The 24,443-nt window shown below is 41.7% G+C and overlaps 1 protein-coding gene across 1 annotated transcript in view; it reads left to right on the plus strand.

The window, feature by feature from the left end:
- Positions 1 to 17,091: 17,091 nt before the first annotated feature.
- Positions 17,092 to 24,443, plus strand: part of ttyh2l (tweety homolog 2, like) — a gene marked incomplete at both ends in the record, with an annotated part of 54,449 nt that continues 47,097 nt past the window's right edge. The window contains one exon of the mRNA XM_080724697.1: positions 17,092 to 17,220. Coding sequence (XP_080580823.1) covers positions 17,092 to 17,220 — 129 coding nt within the window. The remainder of the gene's footprint in view (positions 17,221 to 24,443) is intronic.

Here is a 24,443-nt window from a genome sequence, read left to right on the forward strand (position 1 = left end):
ATGATTTAAACTAGTGAAAACAGCCAATCTACAAGCACACAACGCCTTGCACCGCGAGGCGTTGTGTGCTTGTAGATCTGCTGTTTTCATTACTTTTGTGCGACGGCCTTGTATGGTCAAGCAGGGCTTTACTTTGCGAAAAAATGTACAAAATTGAAACTTGGAGATATGAAGTTTCTGCGCGACAGTGACGATATGTGAGTTAACTTGAGTGAGTTCCTTGGAGACGGGGGCAGAAAGTGAGAAGGCCCTGTCACCCCATGATCGGTGCTTTGTCCTTGGGGACTACCAGAGGAGGTTGGCATCACCAGACCTGAGGATCGGTAACATGTCATTAGGTCGAACTCCCTTTGGTCCGACCACCTAAACCTAACCTTAACCCTAAACCTAACCTCAGTAAAACTATGCCTGAACCTAACCCTAATCCTAATCCTAACCCTAACCTCAGTCGACCCAACGGGAGTTCGACCTATGGGGCAGTCCCCCTGAGGATCAGGTGGTGGAGGTGTTGGAGGTAGCGAGGGTTGTTGAGGGTCTTGTATGTAGGACATCTATTCTGTATTTGACTGAAAGCCAGAGAAGGTCATGGAAAACCCAGTATGACGTGCTCTCTGGTGGAACGGGTTCTGGTGAGTAGGCAGTAAGCAGAGGAGTGTGTTGTACATGCAGTACTTTCTTGAGGGCATTTGGTAGTAGTGGCACCATATAGGAGGCTATTGCCGTAGTCAAGTCTGAATGCCATAAAGGCATGAATGAGTGTCTCTGCAGCAGTGTGTGACATTTTGGGAAGGAGGAGGCGGGCATTGTTGCCTTGGTGGAAAAGGGCTGTTTTGGTGATCCAGTTGACATGGCAGGAAGAAGAGGGTGAGGACAAGGATGATTCCAAGGTTATGGACTCAAGAAAAAGTGAGAAGGGATAATAATTGCGGTTCTCGTCGAGTACCCCGTTTTTGGATTTCCCGTCAATGTCCTGTGTTAGGTTTAACCGAGCACCAAACTGGACTGTATGGCTCGCCCAGGTGCCCGTGTTATGTCCTTTGGGGTGACTACGTTCCTTCCTCATCCTAAAGACAATTGGACATTATTCCACTAGCAAACCAGCTATCTGTCTAATTACCCATGGTCTCCCCGCTCCATTGATTTGCATTCTTAGCCATTCAAATTATACAAACCACTGCATTTTAAACATGAGCAAAACCACTTAAAATTCACTGATTAAACCCAGCGAGGCATATCAGCAGTTTTGAGAGTACGAAGTTGCGGTGCCGATTCAAAGATAATTTCTCCTGTCCTCGTTCATTGCATTTATCAACCAGCCGTCCCGGGCCCTGACCTCCCCCATGCATTCCCCAGGGCCGGTCATGGGTATCATTCGTCATCACAGCCTGGTCTTTAATGTGTCCTTATCGCTCACTCAGACAAGGTACTTAACATGAGAATGAATCGGAGGCCTTGTCCATATTGAATGGCTGGGCCATTATCTGTAATAGCTGTCAGCTGTTTGGAATGCATTACCTGTTTGCCACTGAAATTCTCTCATTTGTTCCCAGTACGGTACGTCTTGTTTTGCATTCAGATAGTACTGTACGAGGACTTCGATCTGGTTATTTAAAAGTGGGCACTGGAGAGTCGAGACAATGAGCGATGGATGGATTCTAGTGTCACTTGTACCAGTCTGTACACATGCTGTCCTGACATCGGGAGAGGTGTCATTCTAACTTGAAATTGCTATCATATAAGTATCTGTGATGTCACTCACCTGTTGGCCTTGCATGAAGTTGAACACTTGCCTTCTCTAAGGAGGAGGTGCTCATCATGAACATCACCAAGGATATCCTTTCTCTGGGGTCCTTACCATTTTCTCTTTTTCAAAAGCACGTTCGCTTCTCTATTGGCACAATGTCACACCTTCGTTTGGACATTATACTGTACAAGGACAGTATGAGCTGTGACATCACAATGAGTTGTCAGAATAACCTTGTTCTGGAGAGTCTCACACTATATGGCCTATATGCAAGGAGCCCGGTACGCGATAATGGAATTCAAAAAAACTTCCGGTACATGCTTGCTCAGTGGCCTTGTGGTTAGAGAGTGTCCTCACTGAGACTGGGAGGTCACAAACTGATCTTTGAAACTGTGCCTTCTATAGTGTTGATTTCGTAATACTAAAACTATGACGAAAAAATGATCTTTGACGACCTTTTTTTTCACTGATGAAAAATAAATGAAAAACTAAACAAAAGGTAACCTATGACTAAAACTAGACTAAATATATTGACAATTTGTCAACAAATAAAAACTAGACTACAATGTAAGGGAGGGACTAGTGGAGAAGAGATCCAGTAACTAAAAGACAAGTCATTTATGTTTGTTTATGCTCTGAAAATAGCAGACTACAAGCTCACAACACGTCACAGCGCTATTACAATGCCATCAAGGGCCGCCAAAAAAAAAAAATCAACTGAACTAAAATCATATGATATTTTAGTCGACTACAACTAGACTAAAACGTATTTGAAAGACTACGACTAAAACTAAATCTAAATTTGCTGTCAAAATCAACACTGCCTTAAGACAGTATATTACAGTATATTCTAATATTTCGAAAATAACATGTACACTCCTGCATATGATGATAATGTTCTAAAGACCATGTATATGACCTGATATACAGGCACATGCACACATATAGTACATCAAAGAGGGCTTGAGCCCCTGCCCTTTTATCTGTAAATAGTGCCCTCTCCAGACCATGAATGCAGTTTTTACTATGGTGAAAGAAATGCAGATGCCCTCTTTCCATGCCATACCTGAAGGCAGCAATCAAGAGGACTGCCTTTTCCAAACTCTCCTGAACTTAATGCAGCATCTCATGTTGAAATAATTGCCCTCTCTGTGTATAAATCAAGCATCGGAAATAACCGCTATGTTCGATATTTTCACCAAAAGGCCCTTTTAGAAATTTCAGCTCCTGCTTCTCTAACATTCTCGGCACGTCCCTGCTGATATCACATAATATGTTATCTGTACATATTCATATTGTTTTATTTAAAGCTATTGCTATTTCTTTGACTTTAGAGCTATTGCTCTCACTTTACCTCCATCTTCTCTCTTCTGCTATAAAATAAAAAAACAATTTCCCCCACTTCTTTACACCTGTAAACATGTGACAAATAAACCTGATTCTCACCCTCTGCAAAGAACCACTGAAGACTGAAGAACCCAAATAGGTGTGATGAAAAGGCTGTTTATATTACATTATGATGCAATCAAAATATTCCACATCAGTGCCAGCACATTTTTGTTGAACAATAGACAACAGAAAACAAATTCTCAACGCCTGCTCCCAACTGGTCTGGGTGAGTTTATAAGCTACTATCTACTGCTTTCACGGTGTTCAAAACATTGAATACAGGAAGGCTAAGGCATCATAGATGCTTTTTCATCACTCTGCCAGACAATAAAACTTAAAGGCCTACAGTACACTATTGCCTCACTATTACGTCTCTACAAAGACTATAAACACACCAGCCATGGTACACATGAAGCACCTTCTCTCAGCGTGCTTTGTTTGTTCTTCCTCTGTGGAGCCGCTAGAATAGATCAATACAATGCTGTTGCAATTATTACCATCAGCGACCATTTGGAATGATTGGATTTGCTCCAAAGGCTGAAAAATAGACTTTAGTCTACATCATGTAGGACTTCTGCACCACTGTAATTCTATAATTGGATAAATTGCAGGCTAAGAAAGACATTTTCCTGGACGAGAATAGGGAGAAAAAAAAAACATAACAAATATGTCAATAGCAGTTTAGTTTGTTCTTGACTCAAAAAAAATCATTACTGCATGAAATACCCCTGGCAGCTGGGTAGTCCTAGAGGCAGCAATAGCATATCCCTGACACCCAAGGAGTTATCGCCCTAATGATGTCTGACTCAATCATTTCAAATGCCAAACAACACAGAGTTGAGCAAGAGTCTAAAACATCTAGAAGCTGTGTCACAACCATCCAAACAAATTCTCTGCAGGAGGTGCTAGAAAAGGGTTCCCCAATAGGCGGCCCGCGGGCCATTTGCGGCCCGCGGGGGGCTACTGTCTGGCCCACACCAATCCCAGTAATAATGGTGGTATAAGAGCAGCAACAACACTAGTCTATCGTTGTTGTCGGGTGGAAACCTCGTATCTCCAAATGTGTATGTTCTTTCGCAAAGTAAAGCCCTGCTTCATCATACAAGGCCGTCGCACAAAAGTAGTGAACACAGCAGATCTACAAGCACACAACGCCTCGCGATGCGAGGCGTTGTGTGCTTGTAGATTGGCTGTTTTCACTAGTTTAAATCATTTTTAAAATGATAAATGCAAAACGAACGGTTTTGGACATACAAGATTTTCACCCGACAACGACGATATCTGAACTGTCGCTGGAGTAGTGGGAATGCCGCCGTCGCCTCCTGCAATGCTGTGGCCCTCGGCTTGGTACCCGAGACATAATTCGGCCCTTGGGTTAAACTAATTGGGGAACCCTGTGCTAGAGCAAAAAGAATAAAATAAAAATATTATAGCGATTTTCCAAGTGCTCAAATCGCTTTACAACAATGGTTAATTCATTCATACATTGGGAGGTGAAGCGGCGAACAGTCGATGCCAGCATCCTCATTTCCCACATCAAAGGTGGCAAGCTAACACCGACCGACTCATTGGAGGCAATGTGGGGTTCAGTGTCTTCTTGCCCATGGACACTTTGACATGTGGACAGGAGGAGCCGGGATTCGAACTGCCGACCCACGGATCATTGGACGATCAGATCTGCTCTACCTCCTGAGCCACAGCTTCCCCACGCATGTGAAATATTCACATCCAGTTATTATATACCTGTGTGTGGCAGCCACACTCTCCCCCATGCCACTGTGGCCGTTTGTATCAAAAACAATGATGAAGGGAAGTCACACTATTGTCTTCTCTATAGGAACCAAAATTCCTCATAAAGCTCAATTGGGAATATGTATGTGTGCTGATGCATCTTTGACAGTCACAGAGGAGTTTGTGGAGCTTGTTACGGTATGTTATGTCGCAAAAGCCTGGAAATGCACTAAAATATCAGCAATACATCACTCAACAATCAACAATCGAATGCTCTTTTTTCCGTAAATACATTTTACACAGCCTGCTCTCCTACACTGAACTCCACTGGTTTGAGCAGAGGGTCTGTGCTCAAGCATATTTTAGTCGGCTACCGGTATGTCTGGAAATTGGAATATTCATGAACAATAAAGTTGTTCAAGACAGAGCTTGAATTGGACTGGTATACTCAGTACAGTTTAACAGTTATGCAGATTTCTTGCCCACCAGAGCACCATTATTAGCCTGCTTATAATTATGTATAACCACTTACTGCTGAATCTACTTGTTACTGTACTGTATGCAAGAGGGGAAGCCATGTGCACTTCATTTGCAGAACTGAGAATTGTGGACCAAACTGAGTTTCAAAGTAGGATACAGTGATTAACAGCTACATGTACTTTAAGTCCAAAAAAAACATCACTGGCACAGAAAAAAATGAACTGGGCAGTAGTGATAGGTCACTTCTTACCACTTCTTTAGGGTGAACTAAATGAGCAAATCGCTTCCTGAAAATATCTGTTAATGTCTCCGCCAGGCCAAAAGGCATGGCCGAGATAGAGACTATGTTTTGCACCCTGTCCATCCGTCGGCGTGTCCATGTCTCTGTCTGTGAACAGCTATCTTCTGCACCGTTGACATGATAGCAGCGAATGGATGCCAGAGCAGAACCTCTGCCCCTCTGCCTGACAGTTAGTAAACGTCCAGCTCATGTTCATCACACACATGTCACGCTCATGTGTCCAACACCCGCATGTCCGTCAAGCAGCGCTAATGCACAACATTTCGTCTAAGAAGTATTACTTATTGGCTAGCGTAACTCCAACCCTAACCACAATGCTAAAGTGCAGTTACGGCCAATTGTTTTAGGTGAAGCACACAGGAGGGAGTGCTACAGTGTTGAGCTACAGTACCAATGGTGGAAAAAGTAGGACTACTAAGTATCAATACTGCGATGTAGAGACTTTTACTTCTAAGTTAGGCTGCATCCACACCAAAGTACCTATGAATGTGGATTCCCCATTCCGCCAATGCATTTCAATGAGAAAGGAGCGGTTTCATGCCAGTAGAGGTTTTCTGCAAAAAAACGCTCCATTCTCATTGAAATGCAATGGGGGAATGGGGAATCCACTCTTATAAGTAGGCTACAGGTGTGTGTGCAGCCTTAGAAGTAAAAGTCAAAATTCAAAATGTACCCGAGTGCCAATATCAAACACCATAACACAACATCGCTGTCGGACAGAAACCTCTTATCTCCATATTTTATCAATGTGTGTGTGTGTGTGTGTGTGCGTGCGTGCGTGCGTGCGTGCGTGTGTGTGTGGGGTGGGCACTGGGCATACCACAAATGCATCAAAAGGTACTGTACCAGATCTGCAAGCTTGAAACCCAACATGTTTGTATTTATTTTTGGTGTTTTCCAGAACATGCATGTATTATTCTGTATATCTGGGAAGCTATTTATTGACAGTCTACAAACGGAGAAAAAATATTTCCGTCACTACAGGCTACATACCAAAGTGCCCACAAATTGTTTTTGCAAGGTTTCCGGCAGAGCAGATCTATCATTCAGGTGACAGGAGTGGTTCACCCAAAAATTTACTTATTTTCTCCGCCAGGCCGAAAGGCATGGCAGAGAGTCCAAGACTATGTTTTGCACCCTGTCCGTCCATCCGTGTGTCCGTCTGTCTGTCCTTCTGTCTGTGAGTACTGAGCAGCTAATCTCTGGCACCCTTAATCACAGCGAAACTGTGCAATAGGACTTCTGCCTCAAATCTTTCACATGGGTTATAGTGCCACCAGGTGGCGGACTTTTGCTAAACTCATGTTTTTACAATGCTCATATTTTGTCCAACCATCGCGCAAATCGGTACACACTAGCTACACCAGCTACATCTCTATAGTCATTAAACAAAACGGGTATTTCAGATTTTTCATTGGCTAGAATTGACTTACAAAGATTGCAGGAGTGCTCCGTTTTGTGCAATTTCCATGACATTTTGCACACAAAAACACTAGGCCAAAATGCAGCTTTCAAATCAGCCTCACGTGGTGCTGTGTAATTGTGGTGCGAAGCAGTTATGATTGCCGCTCTGTGGATTCGTCAATAACCGGCCGATTTGTGTTCTTACCTATAACTGCTGCGAATTGACAGGGGGGAGTTTCCCCGGTAGGACGTCCAATTTTTCATATTCCATCCTGATTGGCGAATTCTGAACATTGCTGGTCCACAATAACCTACCTGACCTGGCGGAGACCTGTGCTCCAAGGAGCACTTTTTCTAACTAGAAATACTGTTCCTACAAAACAGTGTGGGCTCGCTCGTGACTATATTCTGCAGCGTGCTAACTGTCATGTGAAGCTTTTGTACTGTCTGCTACGGAACTCACTATATAAATAACTACCTTTATACTGTCTGCGACGGAACTCACTATATATAAATAATGAAGATAACAGTGTTCTCGCCTTTCAGGCGGGCCCACAACAATAACTAAAATAAAAACTCTTAACACCTTCTAAGCCACGGGGAGCCCCTTAATGTTAAAACCGTACTATATCGCACATCCCCCCAGGGACTCTCAGCCACGCCGTACATTCCCGGACTTTGTCTTTAAAACCGGAATAAAAGCTTTTGATCCGAAAATCGGCGATCGTCTAACCTTCCCTAGTCACCACTCGTGCATTGATAGCTCATGCAGACCGTGCATGAAGCAGAGGTGACGTCAGCGCCTCTCCTTCTCCAAGGCTACTCCCAGCCATCCGTTTGCTGTCTGCACACTCGAGCTCCTACAGCAGCCATGCTTGGGGCTATGCTAGCAAAACTTTTCAGTTCTGTTCTTCAGTCACACATGGATTGTTTGCGGGGACATTTACGTGAAAGGATCGCGCACGCGAAACGCACGGGGACATCGACGATCGGCCAAAACCCCCATTCTATCCCAACGGAAATCGAGAAAATCATGGTGAGTTACTGAGCTGGGGAAAAAAAAAAAAAAAAAAAACAGCGGCGCTGTTCAAGATGGAGGGGCTGCGGGGTCATGTTTATAAACATAATATTATGTCTCAGATCACAATACAATAATAGAAATTTCACGGCTAATCTACCAACCACCATTCTATTTCGGACGGCAAGGTGTTAATCAAATAAATTGTTCTTCATTTCTTATGTTTGCCAACGTGACTATATTCGGCAGCGTGCTAACTGTCATGTGAAGCTCAACCAATACTCCAGCTAACACCACTCCCAGATTTGTTTCCACCAATTGCGCCTCATTGGCTAAGGGCCCTGCCTTTGTACTGTTTGTGAAATATGCGGCAGAAATATGCGGCGGAACTCACTATATATAAATAATGAGGATAATCATAGTGTTCTCGCCTTTCAGGCGAGCCCACAATTAGTGTGGTTGCTACTGTATATGCAACACACTATCGTTCTCCGTCCGAGAATTCTATCCCAGTTAAAGTGAACCAGTTTTTTGTAAACCTTTTGACTGATGTTATCCGGGTTGTAAAGGGGGATATCTTGGACAATATAATGTCCAATCAGACAGGATTGGTCATGCTTCACTTGACATCACAATATACTGTAAATGGTAAGACAGAAATCATTTCCCAGTCAGTTCGGCTCTCAGTCAGTTGCAAAATCTTATAGGCCTAAAAGACAATTCAATACTCTCTCCTGGTTAGACTGGCCAATATTAGCCATATAATAGTAATTAAGGGCTAATTGAGAGCTAATTGGGCTTTCCATGTGTATCCCTGCGTGCAACAAACAACGTATTATTGCATTCAGTGAACAGTCAGTCACCGGCTGCATAAGATCCCAGAGGGAAATTCCTTCTGGGAAGTCTCATCAGCAACACACATACTACAACACACGCATGAGTAAATATAGAAACAAGTAACAGTAAAACAAAATATGAGTGTATGACAAATAATGGCAAATAATGAGTGGCAGAACAAAATGTATAATGTAGTCAATTATAACATTTAAATGTCAGTAGAGTATGCATGACTGTCAGAACAAGAGAGCAATTTGTGAAAAAGAAAAAGAGGTTCTACAGTATACACACGGCCCTCACCTGATATTCCCAAATGGACATTTCTGTAACTGTCAGTCCTTGTCCCTTTTATGCCCATATATGGAGATCCCTGATGTCATCAATATACTGTATGGAGCTGAGTGATTTGTTTGCACTTGATTCCATGATGACACATTGAGGTTAGACAACACACTCCATATTTGGGCGTTGCAGCTTACTCTGAGCTCAGGAAAACGAAATGTGGGGGGTTGAAAGGAAGGCGTGACATGTGACAAGTCTAAAGGTCGGCATGTCTTCAAACATACTGCCCCCGTGCATCATCCAGGCAGCATCAGCTTAAATTTGTATGTCTTGTGTGTAAGTAGACTTTTTTGGTCTTTAACATATAATCATTGTCTTCATCGTCATCTCATAGTCATCATCGGGTTAATTGTCTCCAGAACATGAGGTGCTCAGCAAATTCCATCATGGCAAACTGACAGCACTTTTTGAGTTATCTTGGCTGAAAACACCATCACTAAATAGCTCTAGAAATTAAATGGTTATTTTGACCATGGGCATAGCCACTTTATTCTTTGTTGCTAGTGACGTGTCCCCACAGAAAAACCTGTCCCTTATTTTCTATTTATTCGTATTTCCGTTTGTCAAGGAAAACTTGTGACCCCTTCCCCTTGTACACTTGGTTTGGTGAGAATTATGGGGCGTGAACCGGTGTCAGCTGTCAGAAGTCAGTCAGTGGAGTGGAATGGAGGTGAGTGCTGTGCAACGCTGCAGGGCTTGTAATGGGCAGAGAAGGAAACAATTCACCCAAAAATGGGGAAAGCAAAAGCACTTATAGTAGAAAACTAGACCAGGTCAACCTGGTTGTGCCAGACCCCCTGTCTGTCATCATCATTTATGACATCATGCCTTTTGTAGGCATGTCATCATCATGTCATCATCATATATACCCTTTATATAGAAAACCCGGACCGACATTTGCTTATGTAGGCCTACCCATTTCATGGGTCTGGCAATAACATAACAGTTTTTCTTCGACAATTTTACCTTTGAACTTCAAGCCACCATGTGCTTTCATTCTTGTTGTGCAAAGTAACCATCTCTCTCTCTCTCTCTCTCTCTCTCTCTCTCTCTCATTATGAATCTGATTATGATCTGGGCTAGCCTGACACTCAGCCTGAATTGACATTTCGTAAACAAAAAAATTAAAGGGGTGTGGCTAGCGATTCAGGGTCTGGAACTAGGCTAGATCTGGGCCATACTTTACCTGATTACATTCTTTCTAGTAGCTGGGTGAAAGAGTTAACATATTATTGTACCATTTAATATATTTTAAATAGAAATGAAAGCTATGTTTCTCAACTCAGTTCAGGTTTTCATTTAATTTGTCACCTGCCTGTAGGTTCAAACTAATGTTATCGAGCATCACGCCCTATAGTCTCTAATTTCTTCCACAATCTTTGAATTACACTACAGAGTCTGTAGACTTATTTTGCCCCGTAGAAGTTGAGAACAGTAAGCAGTTCTTCAGAAAGCTCAGTGTTCACGAAAATGTATTTAAAAAATATTATTTTGAAGCTAGCAGGTGTAAATTAATTTGGTTTCCAGTAGGAGTTTTTACATGACTACAAAAATTAAAAAGTGTGTTTGTAGACAAGATTGCCCACTTTAGCACCAATTACGGAGCTTACCTTCCTCCCCAGCTTGTTCAGTTTGTTGCCATCCTTTGTGTTACCCTCGACAAACCATGACAAAGAAGTGGAAACTGGCTGATAAGACAGGTAGAACATCTGTAGCCGCCTGTTGAGCACATTGAAGGACTTGAGCCTCCTCAGGAAGAACCTACATCTACATGTAGAGGGCCTGAGAGTTTTCAGTCTAATCCAGTTTATCGTTTGTGTGTACTCCCAGGATCTTGTAGGTGTCCACTGTCCACCATCTCCACCTCATCCCTACAGGATTTGTGGGTGTCTCCTTGCTCCACCAGTAGTCCATCCTAGACTCTGTGGTCTTTCTTCCTTGACCTGTTAAGAAAAAAGGAAAATGTCGAAAGCGATCTACTGTATTATCTAGCTGCACAAAGCTCCTGGCCTGGTCTACAAATGTAGATCCAAATCTGTCAACGTTTGTACATTTGCACAAATTCAATAGGTGCAAACGTGCAATAGCAAACATTAAATAAAGGGGACACAGTTATTGTAGAACACATATTCTATTTATTATGCTGTGTGTTTAAGGATGCCGTACACATATTGTTTCAACTGTATAGTCTCTTAAGGGAACAATACTTGTTTGTTGTAGTTCATTAAAGACAACAAGAGGGACAGCGGCTGACAACATGTATATTATGCTAGCAGTTACAGGAATGGTGCGTACGGTATATTCTGTGTGAAGTATGGTGAACATGTAATGTATATGTATTTTTTCATTCATTACTCTTTGGACTCAAAGCCAGCAACATTGTGTCTGCTTCATTTCTTCCCAGCTCCCCTTAGAGGGGCATAACACCTATTCATTACCCCAGCAATCTCCGGCAAGCCATCCAATGAAACATTTCCTAAATAGACAAATCCCCTTGATCACACCGCGAGGAGGATATAGCATTGCAAAGGACTTGAGCATTTTAAAGTGGCAATATCCCAGGGATTGCGGCATTGATATTACACCTTAATGCAATCTCAGGAGCCACTGAGCAGTCCAGTTTGATTGGATAATGCCGACACATTGAGCTCTGAGGCATAAATCTTCATTCATATGTATATATCACTCAAAATAGAGCGGGTGGGGTTTGAGGCGGAGGGTGGATTTGAGTCGCAAATCCCAAAAAGCAATAACCGTGAAGGAACAGGAAGTCCAATACGACACACATTTCCACATTCTGCTGAACAGTAACTGCTTTGGCTTGGAAGAAACCCAGTGGTAGTAAAATAACTAGAAGAGGGAACACAAGGCACTTCAAAACACTTTCAAATGAACCAATCATCCCTAGTAGTTATGGAGACAGTCAATCAGGAGATAAATCCTCCACTCTTTGACAGCACTTGAGCACATGATGAGGAAGAGGTAATTTACAATATCGTTATTGTTGTCGGGCAGAAACCTCTTATCTCCATATTCTAACTTTTAAAAATGTTTTTCTTCTTAAATTAACGACCTATGATCATACTATACAGTGTCACACAAAAAGCATCAAAAGTAGCAGAATTGTTTTGGTTATGCAAAGCAGCCTTGGTTGTAAACAAGTATGAGAAATGTACATTTATACATTTTTGTTCTCTTTCACTGTAATGTTTTTTCTTCATGGGGTCGTCTGTTTAAAAATAAGGCACTGTTTAATGTAAATGAAAATGAATAGACTATTTTTATGCGCTTTTTATGTGCTTGACAATAACAGTATTTGAAACAAAAGTAGCAGAATTGTCAGCTCTAAGAGCAGCACGAAGCAACGCGTTTTGAGCTTGTAGATCTGCTACTTTTGCTATGAATGCTGAAAAGTCACCGTTTTGGACATGTGTGGTTTCCACCGGACAGAGACGATATAACCGTGCTGTATGGCGCACGGAGATGGACAAAAAAAATAATAGACACCAGCTACGGCGGACAAGTGTGAGTCATGTTGTGTCTGGGCAAGCTCATACATTTCTTATTCCATTAGTGAGGTGTTTGGTATATGACAGAAAAAGTCACTGGAGCAGCGGTTCATTGGAAAGTCCAATAGGGCTGCTCTGTTATTCAAGGCAAGCCAAAGGTGCATGAATGCGACACTATCCTTGAGCCGGTGCCAGCCGGGCCCCGAGTGACATGGGACCACTTACAGGGGTCAAGGTTGGAGTGCCATTAGCTCCTATGGGGGAAGGTGTGGATTTGCAATTCCAATAGGCTTCGGAGCAATGAATGTGCAACATTGCAGTATGCATGTCGGAAGACATGCCGACCTTCAGACTTGTCACATGTGTGCCTTCCAATTCCCAGCACTTTTATTTTTCCCGGGCTCAGAGTATAAGCTGCAAGTTGACTCGACTTCAAAGACCCCTTTGATATGTTGTTTCCGTAACATCAGTAGCTGATCAGTGGGCCCGGGAGATTCTTTCTGAAGCAAGACCCCCAGACAGCATGTGGGTGTGATACATCAGCCACGTTTCATTAAGATAAGATCTCACTCTATAGGTAGAATAATGCAGGCACGTGCACAACTGCACACATAGACTTCAAAGGGGGCTTGAGCCCCTGCCCTTTTATCCATCTGTAAAAAAAAGAGTGCCCTCTCCAGACCACGAATGCAGTTTTTACTATGGTGAAAGAAACACAAATGCCCTCTTCTTTCCATTCCATACCTGAAGGCAGCACTCAAGATAATGCCTTGTCCAAACTCTCCTGAACTTGAATGCAGCATCTTATATTGAAATAATTTCCCTCTGTGTAGAAATCAAGCTGCAACGCTTTGTGAGCTTGGAGGTCTGCTAATTTCGATATTTTCACCAAAAAGCCCTTTCAGCCCCTGCCTCTCTAACATTCTCTGCACTTCCCTGGAATAATGCACAAATGAGCTCTTCCATGATGTTTTTTGATTTATTTTTTTCTTGAACAGGATACACAACAACAGTGTGTGACAGTGTGAAGTCTCAACCAACATGATGAATGAAAAGACAGGCTATGTATGGGCTGTACTGTGCAGTACGTGGCAGTGTTTGGGTGCCACCTAATGGTTCAAGTTCCTTGTTTTGTGCAAGGGGCTGCTGCTGATAGAGGAAAGGCTACATTTTCAATAGATTTCTTCTCGAGTTCAATTAGAAAGAGACTCAAGGCTGTGATTTGGCTCGAGCACATGAGACGTTTCATCACAAAATATTGAACAGGTGAAGTGAATAAAGATTAATTTGGGTGCAGGATAACAATAGTACTGACGAAGAGGCTTTATATTGTATAATGGAGCGCGCCACATTAAAAAGGGTGCTGTTGTATTTTATGATGATTTTATAACCTGCTATAAGCAGATACTATGGAGTCAGGCCAGCAGTGCTAAATGACATCATCCAGGAGGCTGACAGGCTTTATAAAATGTTTGAATTCATTCGAGTGATCCCTCGACCCAATGTTCATATTTTATAGCATACTCCATTTTTTATTATACTATTTATTTACAATACAATTATGCAAAGTACAATAGCATTAACCTGGCATGACACAGACATTCCTCAACAGTCTTGAAATATCGAAGCCCCATAGCTGAGATTTAGTGGTAGTTTTTAATCTATTAAGTACAGTGAGCAGTAATATACTGTAGTGTTAGACACACTCAGTGTGATGTAGAAAATTGTAAAAAGAATAGTAATTAAGGACCACTTCTTTTCTTGAATTTTAAAGACAGAATAATTCTCATGCTGTCATGAAAGCTGGCCAACAAAGCACGTTAGGGAAATTGAAATTACTGTAGTTCGGCCTTAAATATAAATGATATACATTATACATGATGTACAAATGTATATCATAGTATAATTAGCATTATCAGTAACTAAATATATTGTCTTTTTTCATTACTTTTTCATTTAATTTTACTGTTAATGTAAATACGACTTCATCATTGTCAGTGGAGAGAAAAGTATTCACAGATTTTAATTAAGTAAAAGTATCTGCAATTTAGAAATACAACGGTATTCAAAATGTACTTGAGTAAAAGTAGGCTACAAAAGTATTGGAATCAAGTACTTACAGTACTGATTTACTGTAGCCATTCCATTTCACAAGTTCAAATTTGAAAATAGCTGCTCTACAAGCTCACAATGCGTCATGATGCATTGTGAGCTTGTAGATCGGCTATTTTCAAATGGCCGAAATGTATAGGCTGAAATGGTTAATATTAGACGTTTTGTAATAAAAATCAAAGCCAACAAAATAACTAGTAGGCCTACTATACGTTTTCAAATAATAGTAGTGGAGTCAAAGTATAGGCTTAGGCTATACAAAGTAGCCTAGTATTTGCCTCTGCAAAAGTAGAAAATTGAATTGGAAATACTCCAGTAAAGTAAAAATACCTCAAAATTGTAATTAAGTACAGTACTTGAGTAAATGTACTTAGTTACTTTACCAGAGGCGTCAATTGGGTATGGCAAGATATGGCAGCTGCCATACCTTTGGCTACAGGGGGAAATATATAATAAAATGTACTTTTCATCGTGCCTGTTGCTAAGGTATGGCAACATTAAGACACCAGTCATGTTGCCATACCTTAGCTTTTTTTAACTGACGCCACAGTACTTTACACCAGTGTGACTGACTGATGCACTGATCATTAATTGTCACAGTCATTCACAGAGTTGGTTGGTGTGGTGGTGAGCTGCTCACCTCAGTGACCCTGCTCGTCCACAAGGTGTCAGACACAAACAGCACATGTCCTCAGGTTCATAATGAAGGCCTCTGGCAGTTGACTGCGCAGCAGTCACATTTCTACTTTTTAACTATGGTCAAAGTCAAACGGGACATTTATTTCTGGACCAATTGTTCTAAACCAAACCTAACCTAATATTGTTTTTTATTTGACCCCCTGTCCCTGAGTAGAGAGAGTAAGCTGAAGAAGGTTTGGGCGACTGCTGAGGTCAGATATTAATTAAATAAATACTAACTGGGTGTGTGTGTTGTGTGTGTAGCAGTAACGATGCTTACCTGCTTGTCCCAGTATGAGGTAGTAGGCCAATTAGAGCTGCAGTGATTTCAATTACCGTATGCAAATTATAGTGGGGGCAGCTGTAAGATAATTTAAAACTCCACCTCTAGTACCAAAATGGTTGTAATAGTGTGTGCCAGCGGCTACGTCATTGTAGTCCTTAGCGGCCATTTCTTGGGTAAAAACACAGGTGTTTCAATTGTTTGATTGCATAGAACTAATGTTATAGTCTAATCAGAACACCTGTGTAAGGCTGTGTTTACCCAAGAAATGGCCGCTCTTAGAACTACATTTGGCACACCCTATAAGGCCACTTTCCTTAATTTGCACGCATAACATTGTCCCTTTAAACTCTGTGTAATAATCTCGGTGCAATGTCATCAGGGGACATGCCATGATGATGTTGGCTTGTGGTGGACATTTCTGTAAAAATTAGCCTACATGTTTGCCATGGACATTCAAAATGAGAAGACAATAATATTACCAGAAACACATAGCCCTGAATGACCATAACAAGTCTGTAACAAAAGTCTGCTACAAATGGAACCAAATCCATTTGCACACAGCACACTCAGTGTTATGGGGTCCTTGAAAATTTGAGAACCACTTGTGCTAATATCTGTGCCATACAGGATACAGCCATAGTGTCATATAGCCTAGCCCTGGAGACTACAGTAGTTGGGTGACTGGGTCTTATGATGAAAATAATGAAATTATAATGGTGTGTAAAAAACTAAATCTAGAATTTTCCGTCCGTGTACTGCTGTGTACAGACATGTTGATGACCCCTTGAAACACAACGGAGGCAGACAGGTTGATGTGATTATGCCGTCATTGGGTCTCGTGCGCTAAACGTCGTCCAGTCAAAGCAGCCGCGCTTCTTAGTGGAGTAGTTAGTGAAGTAGGCTAGTAGGCTGCTCTGCTGTCTGTAGGTCTCACACACTGTGCGCTCATTGACAGCCCAGTCACAGCAAGAGAGTTTCGACAACAAAACCACATCGAAATATGGAAACAACAGACTACCAGGATACTAACAGTATGCCTTGTTTAAGGAGTTCAGAGCGAAAGGAAGTACTTCTTCCTCTCTAATGTTCCCGTGCTCATTACAGTCAAAGAAGTCGTGGATTTTTTTGCTTGCTTCGCGCAGAACCTGGAAATATCTAAAGAAATTGAAGGTTATCGAGGTGGACGCTTCTCCTAGAGGTGCGGTCGGGTGCGAGTGAGCTTTAAAAAAGTCGTCTGTTCGACCGACTTTTAAAGCAGGTATGGCCATCGCAAGGCTTGACTACATTGCTCCGTGGTGGACATACTGGCTGCACAATTTCCCCCACTTCAATCTCACTTTCCAAGAGGTTGGCAACACTTTCAGACCAGAAGATGCAAGCTATCAGCAGGTTGGTAATATACTTGGCTACAGAGGCGTCAATTGGGTATGGCAAGCTATGGCAGCTGCCATCCCTTGGCTACAGGGGGAAATAATAAAATGTACTTTTCATCGTGCCATGTTGCTAAGGTAGGGCAACATGACTGGTGACATCAGTCATGTTGCCATACCTTAGCCTTTTCTGAACTGACGCCGCTGCTTGGCTACGGTGCGTAAAATGCGCAAATGAAGTTTGGGCGCGTAATTAAAGCTCGTCTTATTAGTTATTTAAACTCAACTTCAGTATTTCATTTTTTGACACAAACCAGAGTGATATTTGTCTGTCATTCAGTGTTATATGAGTTTTAAAAAGGACCCCAATAACAAGCCCAAAAAGCTTTCTTGAGGTGTTTATCCTTTTAGTTGACCTTGTACCAGTGAACTGTACTGTCATGAAAACTCCTATGCAAACTTCTAATAAAGTCTTCAACCAACCAATCAATCAATCAATCAATCAATCAATCAATCAATCTATATCCTACATCGTAGATCCTGGTGCTCCAAGTCTACCTGTCACTCACAGACTAGCAGTGACCCAGTGAGTGAGTGAGTGACATGTGTCAAAAAGCATGACACGTGACCTGTATTAACCTCAACATTTTCTATTTGAAAACTATCGGTATATATTTACATGTGTATACGTTGACAAACACAATCTAGACACATAAAGGTTTCTGTGGTTCTCACAATCTTATTTTGTTCATCAATGTCTATTTTCATTTGGTTGATTTTTTCTTTATGGTGTAGCTTTCAACCTATGAAAGTAACTAACTAGAAGTAACTACTTTACAAAATACATATTCTTTGATTTGGATGTGAGAGCTTTTTGTGGATAGTAGTAGGCCTAACCAATCCTTTTGGAATGATTGCACAGCCCATTATTGGATTGTAAAGAAAATTAAAAAGTTTTCAATATTTATGAAGGTTTTGCTAAGAATGTATTATTGTTTTGATGAAACAGAGGTGGTCCTTTCATTTGTCTCTCAATCCAGAATCGGATGCTGTGGCTTCCACTTACTAACACAAAAAATAGTAAAACACTTGTGTTGTGATACATTCCCCTAAGAAGGATTGTACCGGTATGAACAAGATGTGTTATCAGAAGGCAGGAGGAGTCAGTTTACTAGGCTACAAGATGTGGGCTATAGGCTAAATGAAACTGAAATATTAAGGCAAGCTATGTTGGGTCACCACTGCCTCACTGAATGCCTCCTGTATAAAGGGCTTTGATATTTTGCCCTGTCGTAAGTTATGTATCACGTATGTATGGTATCGGGGACGACGGGGAGTATATCAGTCTATATGCTATGCCTTTCCGATACCATGTAATTTATCACATGATGATTATGTCATTTACAGTCATAATTTCTTTGGGTTTTGAATGCTTCAGTTGATGCTGAACTACTGTTTTATACTCTTACTGTACTATTACATGATTATGTATTTACTAACTTTTTGCTGCACTAACAATTGTTAATGAACCTTTTATCAGTGGTTCTCAAACGTTTTAATTTCAAGGACCCGGGTCCATTTGGTTCCATTTGTTCACTCTCAGAGTAAGGTCCCATTTGGACCTTCCTCAAGGAAACCTGAGGGTCCCTGACTCCCTGTACCAGATATTGAGAGTCGCTTTTTAACTTACACCAGGGGTCTTCAACGTTTTCAGGCCAAGGACCCCTTAGTTGAGAGAGAGAGATGAAGCAGGGACCCCCGCAACCTTTTCATAGGTTCCATATCGTTTCATTGTTTGACAGCACAATAGTGTATTTTGGACCACTTGAACTGTCAATACTTCTCCCCTCTACGCCAAACCTCTTTGCCGAAAATAGCCGATCTACAAACTCACAGCGCCTCGCAGTGCGAGGCGTTGTGAGCTTGTAGATCTGCTATTTTTGGCTAAAGTTCTCAGAATCTGGTTAAGAATCTGGCTAAAAATGAGATTTTCTTTTTTTCTTTCTATCACATAAAACAATACTTTACACAAAACATCACAATATAAAAAGGTCACATGACATCAGATTTCCGTAATGTGAGAGGGGTAACTAATTGGATTAAAAAAAGAAAATCACAAATTAATGTCATGTGCCAGACTTAGAACGCAGTGTGCTACTTGTCTGATCTTTTCTCACATAAAACGAGATCAAGGGAGCTATTCTGTTACAGAAAACTGCATTATACTTCATTTATTATTTTGCGAAAATATTGTACACATAATTGCAAATTGAGTCTCACTGGAAACTGTGAATGTTTTTTTTGTTCTACCTATTCATCAAAAGCCTTTTAATAATTCATTTTCTAACTCAACTAAAAAACTTAAATCAACTAAACGGATGGTTCTCAACGTGGGGTCTGGGTAACCCCAGGGGTCCTTGAAGGCGTTCCAGGCTGTCCCCCAGTGAAATGTTTCTTAGTTAATCTCCACTATTTTTAGATGTACAAGGAAATACAACTAGAGACTGTACAATAATGGGTATTATTTTGATCAGAGTTTCAGTCTTATCTCTGTAGAGTACAATACATAGACACCAACTGTAAAGCAATTCTAGACGTAATGACCAACCGTATCGGACCAGTTCATGTCTTGACAATAATCTTCATCTTGTGTGTGGGTGTGTGGGTGTGTGAGTATGTACAGTAGTACTTGTGTGTGTGTTTGAGTGTGTGCATATCCAAGCCATTGTACAGATGTACCTAACACCTTTGTAGACAGAGCAGATTTTGTGTTCTCTGCACCAATTCTCTGTCTCTCAATTTACAATTTTACAATTTAGACATTTAGCAGACACTCTTAGTCCAACGAGCGACTTACAATAAGCAAGGTAATACATCAATACATCAAATGCATAGAAATAGTAATCTAAGAAAAATAACGTAGGTAGACCAAGCACCTATTCAGTAAAAACGTTATATAAAACTCTAACTTTCATATATGGTCATTGAGGGTAGGCGAGTGCTACGGTAAGTGCTAAGTGCTATGGGTGGAGTCTGAAGAGGTGAGTCTTCAGACCACGGCGGAAGCTAGGGAGTGAGTCTGTTGTTCTAAGTGCGACAGGGAGTTTATTCCACAGTTTGGGGGCCAGGAGGGCGAATTGTCTAGGGACGAGTGGATTTTTGTCCTGGATTTTTAGCGAGGGCTCTGTCAGCATCCCTGTGTTAGCTGGTCTCTCCATGCATCAACATACAGCATGTGGGTCCCTGGCCTGAATCCCAGCAGTGTCACTGTAGTTTTGTAGTTCAGTTGAGAACCAGTCCGAGAGGAGCATGCCATGTAGACTCAAGCCTAAATGATACGGTTGTGTAACCTTTGTTCCCTCAGCCCTATGTTCCCTCTACCGTCCTTATCCCCAAATCTACTCTGAGAGAACATAGGGATACGGGAACCAGGGGCTGACCCCAAATATCCTATGACTGTTTGGCTTGCGGAAATATCAAAAAAATCGGTTATTATCACTGAGCGATGCGGTTGTGCAATGAAGTATAAAGCTTCCCTGAAGTTCCCTGAGCCTTTTCACTACTGTCTAGGAGGGCTGACACAGCCTGGCAAGCTTGAAAATAACCCTTGTTCTTTTTCTTTCTGTGATGTGGTGTTGTCTGCTGAGGAATCAATGCGCCGTGAAGGTACAGAAGGACTTGCAATAGCGTACCGTCTCTCCTGCGAAATTAAATCAGCGAAGCCTTCACACTTTAGGCCTAGTTTCAAACAGCCTTTATGAAAACATCTTCAGGGAAAGAAAAATCAATGAATTTCCGGTCAGTGAGCTGTGATACTATATGCTGCTCATTCTCTCTTCTTTCTCTCCCTCGTTCGTTCTCTCACTTCCTTCATTTCTTTCTTCCCCCCCTTCTCCGTTGCTTTGTTGTGGCATGGCAGTCAGTGGAAATTTAACTGCCTGCATGTCTAATTAAAAAACAATGGAGTGGAAAATTGGGGGAGGAGTGGGCGTAAATGGGCGCAGTGGGCTTGTATTCTAGTCTAGAGACTGGACTGAGCTGAGCTGTATCAAATGAGGGCCGAGGACACTGTAGGCTCTTTAGCCACTTACTGTAAGCCCTATGGACTTTGTCATGTGACAAACTAGCGGAAAATACCGATTTGTAAGCTCACGGCGCGTTGCATTGCTAAAATAAGTGTTAAATAGGGGCTGTATTCTCTTAGTACTCATTGCTATTTATGTTCATTTACAGGGGTCTCTCCAAGAGTCTCCTTCCCTCCAGCTCTTTAGTAAACAGAAAAGACATTTTCAGGTCGGGATACCAATTTGATCCAATCACGAGAGGAGAGTAGAGAACTCACAGAGGATACTTGGTTAAACAAGTGAATTGGAAGTGATGACACAAATAAATTAGGAGACAAAATTAGAACTGGAACACTAAAATTGAGCTCACAAATGGGTACATTCTCCTGATTGGCTACCCACCTGAAAATGTATTTTCTGTTTATTAAAGAGACCCCTGCTAAACACTCTATAGCAATGATTACTATCACAATATAGTGCTTTAACCAAGCCCCCAGAACGGCTTGTAAACGTTGAAGCGGCTGCCCTACTGGCCAAAGCTGGAATTTCAGGCGGGGTGAAACATACATGCACAAGCATAAGAGCGCGCCACGGGGTCTACAATAGGGTTCAATGTAGGACGCCGACGTCGTTCGTGACGTCATTACGTCTCGGCGTCAAACATTTTGGAACCTAATTTGGTTCCAGTTTCCCCAAGAATGCACCTGGATTCACCCACAATGCACTGGAATTCAGCTCTATTATATATATACCACACACACACACACACACACACACACACACACACACACACACACACACACACACACACACAAGCTCACACTGCCTTTTCCATCACCTATTAATGTTTGCTCTTCTATCAACAATGCCCATTGCGAAATGGGAACTTTTGTGAAGTCACTGGAACGGATTGCCTGGAATTTACCATTGATGGAAGGAGATGACTGATTGATTGATTGAAGGCTTTATTAGAAGTTTGCATAGGAAAATGTACAGATTCATGACGGTACAGTTCACTGGTACAAGGTCTACTAAAAGGAGATCCATGAAAAGACTAAGCTTATTTCAACAGGAAACCATTAAAGTATCTCATATAACATTGAATGACAGACAAATAGAACACAGTACTATGCAGTAGATATGTAAAGAAAAAAAGAAAACAGTAGGTCTATACAATCAGTAAGTACAGTATATACAATATATACAAGGAAGGGGCAGGTAACAGTAAGTCTAAACAATCAGTATGTACAGTATATACAAGGAAGGGGCAGGGAGGGTAGGGTTGGGCTAGGTTTTTACCAGTTGTGAACGGCTGCTGCCTGTAAGTGGTTTTTTAGGGCAATTTTAAAGGATGCTAGTGATCCACACTCCTTTATGGCCTTCGGTAAGGCATTCCACATTTTTGTGGTGTAGCAGAAGAACGAGTTCGACCCTTTCTTTGAGTTGACTCTGGGTTGAACGTGATCTGTGGCACTGCCTCTGGTGTTGTAATTATGGACATCCTTAACGTTTTTAAAGTATTTTGACAGGTACTTGGGTATCATAGTGGTGTAGTGTATCTTGTACACCAGGCCCATTGCAAGTTGCTGTACTCTGTCATCTACTCTGAGCCACCCCACTCTTAACTGGTGAGTAGCGGTGAGGTGAGTCTGATTGGGAAGGTTAAGCAGGACCCTAATTAGTTTATTTTGGGCTGTTTGGAGTTTAGTTTTTAGGGCTTGTGGGGCGTCACGATACCATACGTGGACTCCATAGTCAAAGAGGGGCTGGATTATTGCACCAGCTATGGTCTTCAGTGTGTTGAAGTTGACCATTGGGGCGATCCTCTGTAGGAAACGAGTTCGTTGGTTGATTTTTTGTATTACTTTTGAAGTCATCTTTTCGCTGGAAAGATTAGCTTCAAGGATACATCCTAAGTAGGAGATTTCGTTTTTTCGTGTTATGACCTTGTCACCCACTTTGATTGTGAAGTTCTCTACCTTTTTGAGGTTATGATTGGATCCAAAGAGGATGGACTCGGTTTTGCCCAGGTGAATTGATAATTTGTTGTCGTTAAGCCATGTGCAGATCTTACTCAGTTCAGAGTTAAGTGTCTTTTATGTACAGTACTTTATTTTTACAACACGAGACAAGCATCTCATGATGCATACTCATCTAGTAGTTTGCTCCTTTGGTGTTTTCCCTCAATGACGGCTTGGGCTGCATGGGCGATATGACTTCAAATCAGTATTCATCAGTATCAAGATTATTTCCAACTTTTATTTTGCCTCGATTCCGATTAATGAATGATAGTGAAAATAGCTTATCTAGAAGCTCACAATGCATCGCATTACGACTTGTGAGCTTGTAGATCAGCTCTTTTTGTACTCCACCAGTGTCCCACAAAGTATGAGGGTTAAGTTGTAAATCAGACTGATTTAGTCGATTATAAAAAATCTATTATATTATTTCATGTTGATTCCTTGTTATATAAGAAATATAGAAACAGATATCCCCCAAAAATCTATTATTCAGTTAACCTACATGAGCAAGACTGTTATTGGTTCTAATATAAAGTCTGTTTCGATATATTTTCAGTTAACTGAGCAGCCCTACAACATTCAGTATTGTATTTTTATGACACAAGACCAGACCAATATCTCATGATACATCGTCCACTCTGCTCCTTTGGCCTTTTTCCTCAGTGACGACCTTAAATCATGTTGTAACAAAGCTGTCACATGAAGGTCACTCCAGCATTATACAGTACAGTACCATTAACTTGTACTGTACCATTAACTTAACCATTCATTTAGCACGTGCTGTTTGCCCTCCCATGGCAATCACAGCTCCACATTTAACCATATCAAATGTCTTCGTTCTCAAAGCAACTCGCGGGATGTTAATTCCTGACAGCAAAAGCAAGTGCTGCTGCGTTCAGCTTACTGCTCCCAACGGCCTATCCTCTCTAATGCTTGAGAAGTGTGCGTGTGGTTGTGTGTGGTTTTGTGTGTGTGTGTGTGTGTGTGTGTGTGTGTGTGTGTGTGTGTGTGTGTGTGTGTGTGTGTGTGTGTGTGCGTGCGTGCGTGCGTGCGTGCGTGCGTGCGTGCGTGCGTGCGTGCGTGCGTGCATGCATGCGTGCGTGCAGGTGAATTGCATTTTAAGATAGGAATACTGTTTGTTTTTTCTGGAGGGTAAA

This window comes from Nannobrachium achirus (assembly GCF_963921795.1).
Source record: "Nannobrachium achirus genome assembly, chromosome: 4".
In the NCBI taxonomy this organism is placed as follows: Eukaryota; Metazoa; Chordata; class Actinopteri; order Myctophiformes; family Myctophidae; genus Nannobrachium; species Nannobrachium achirus.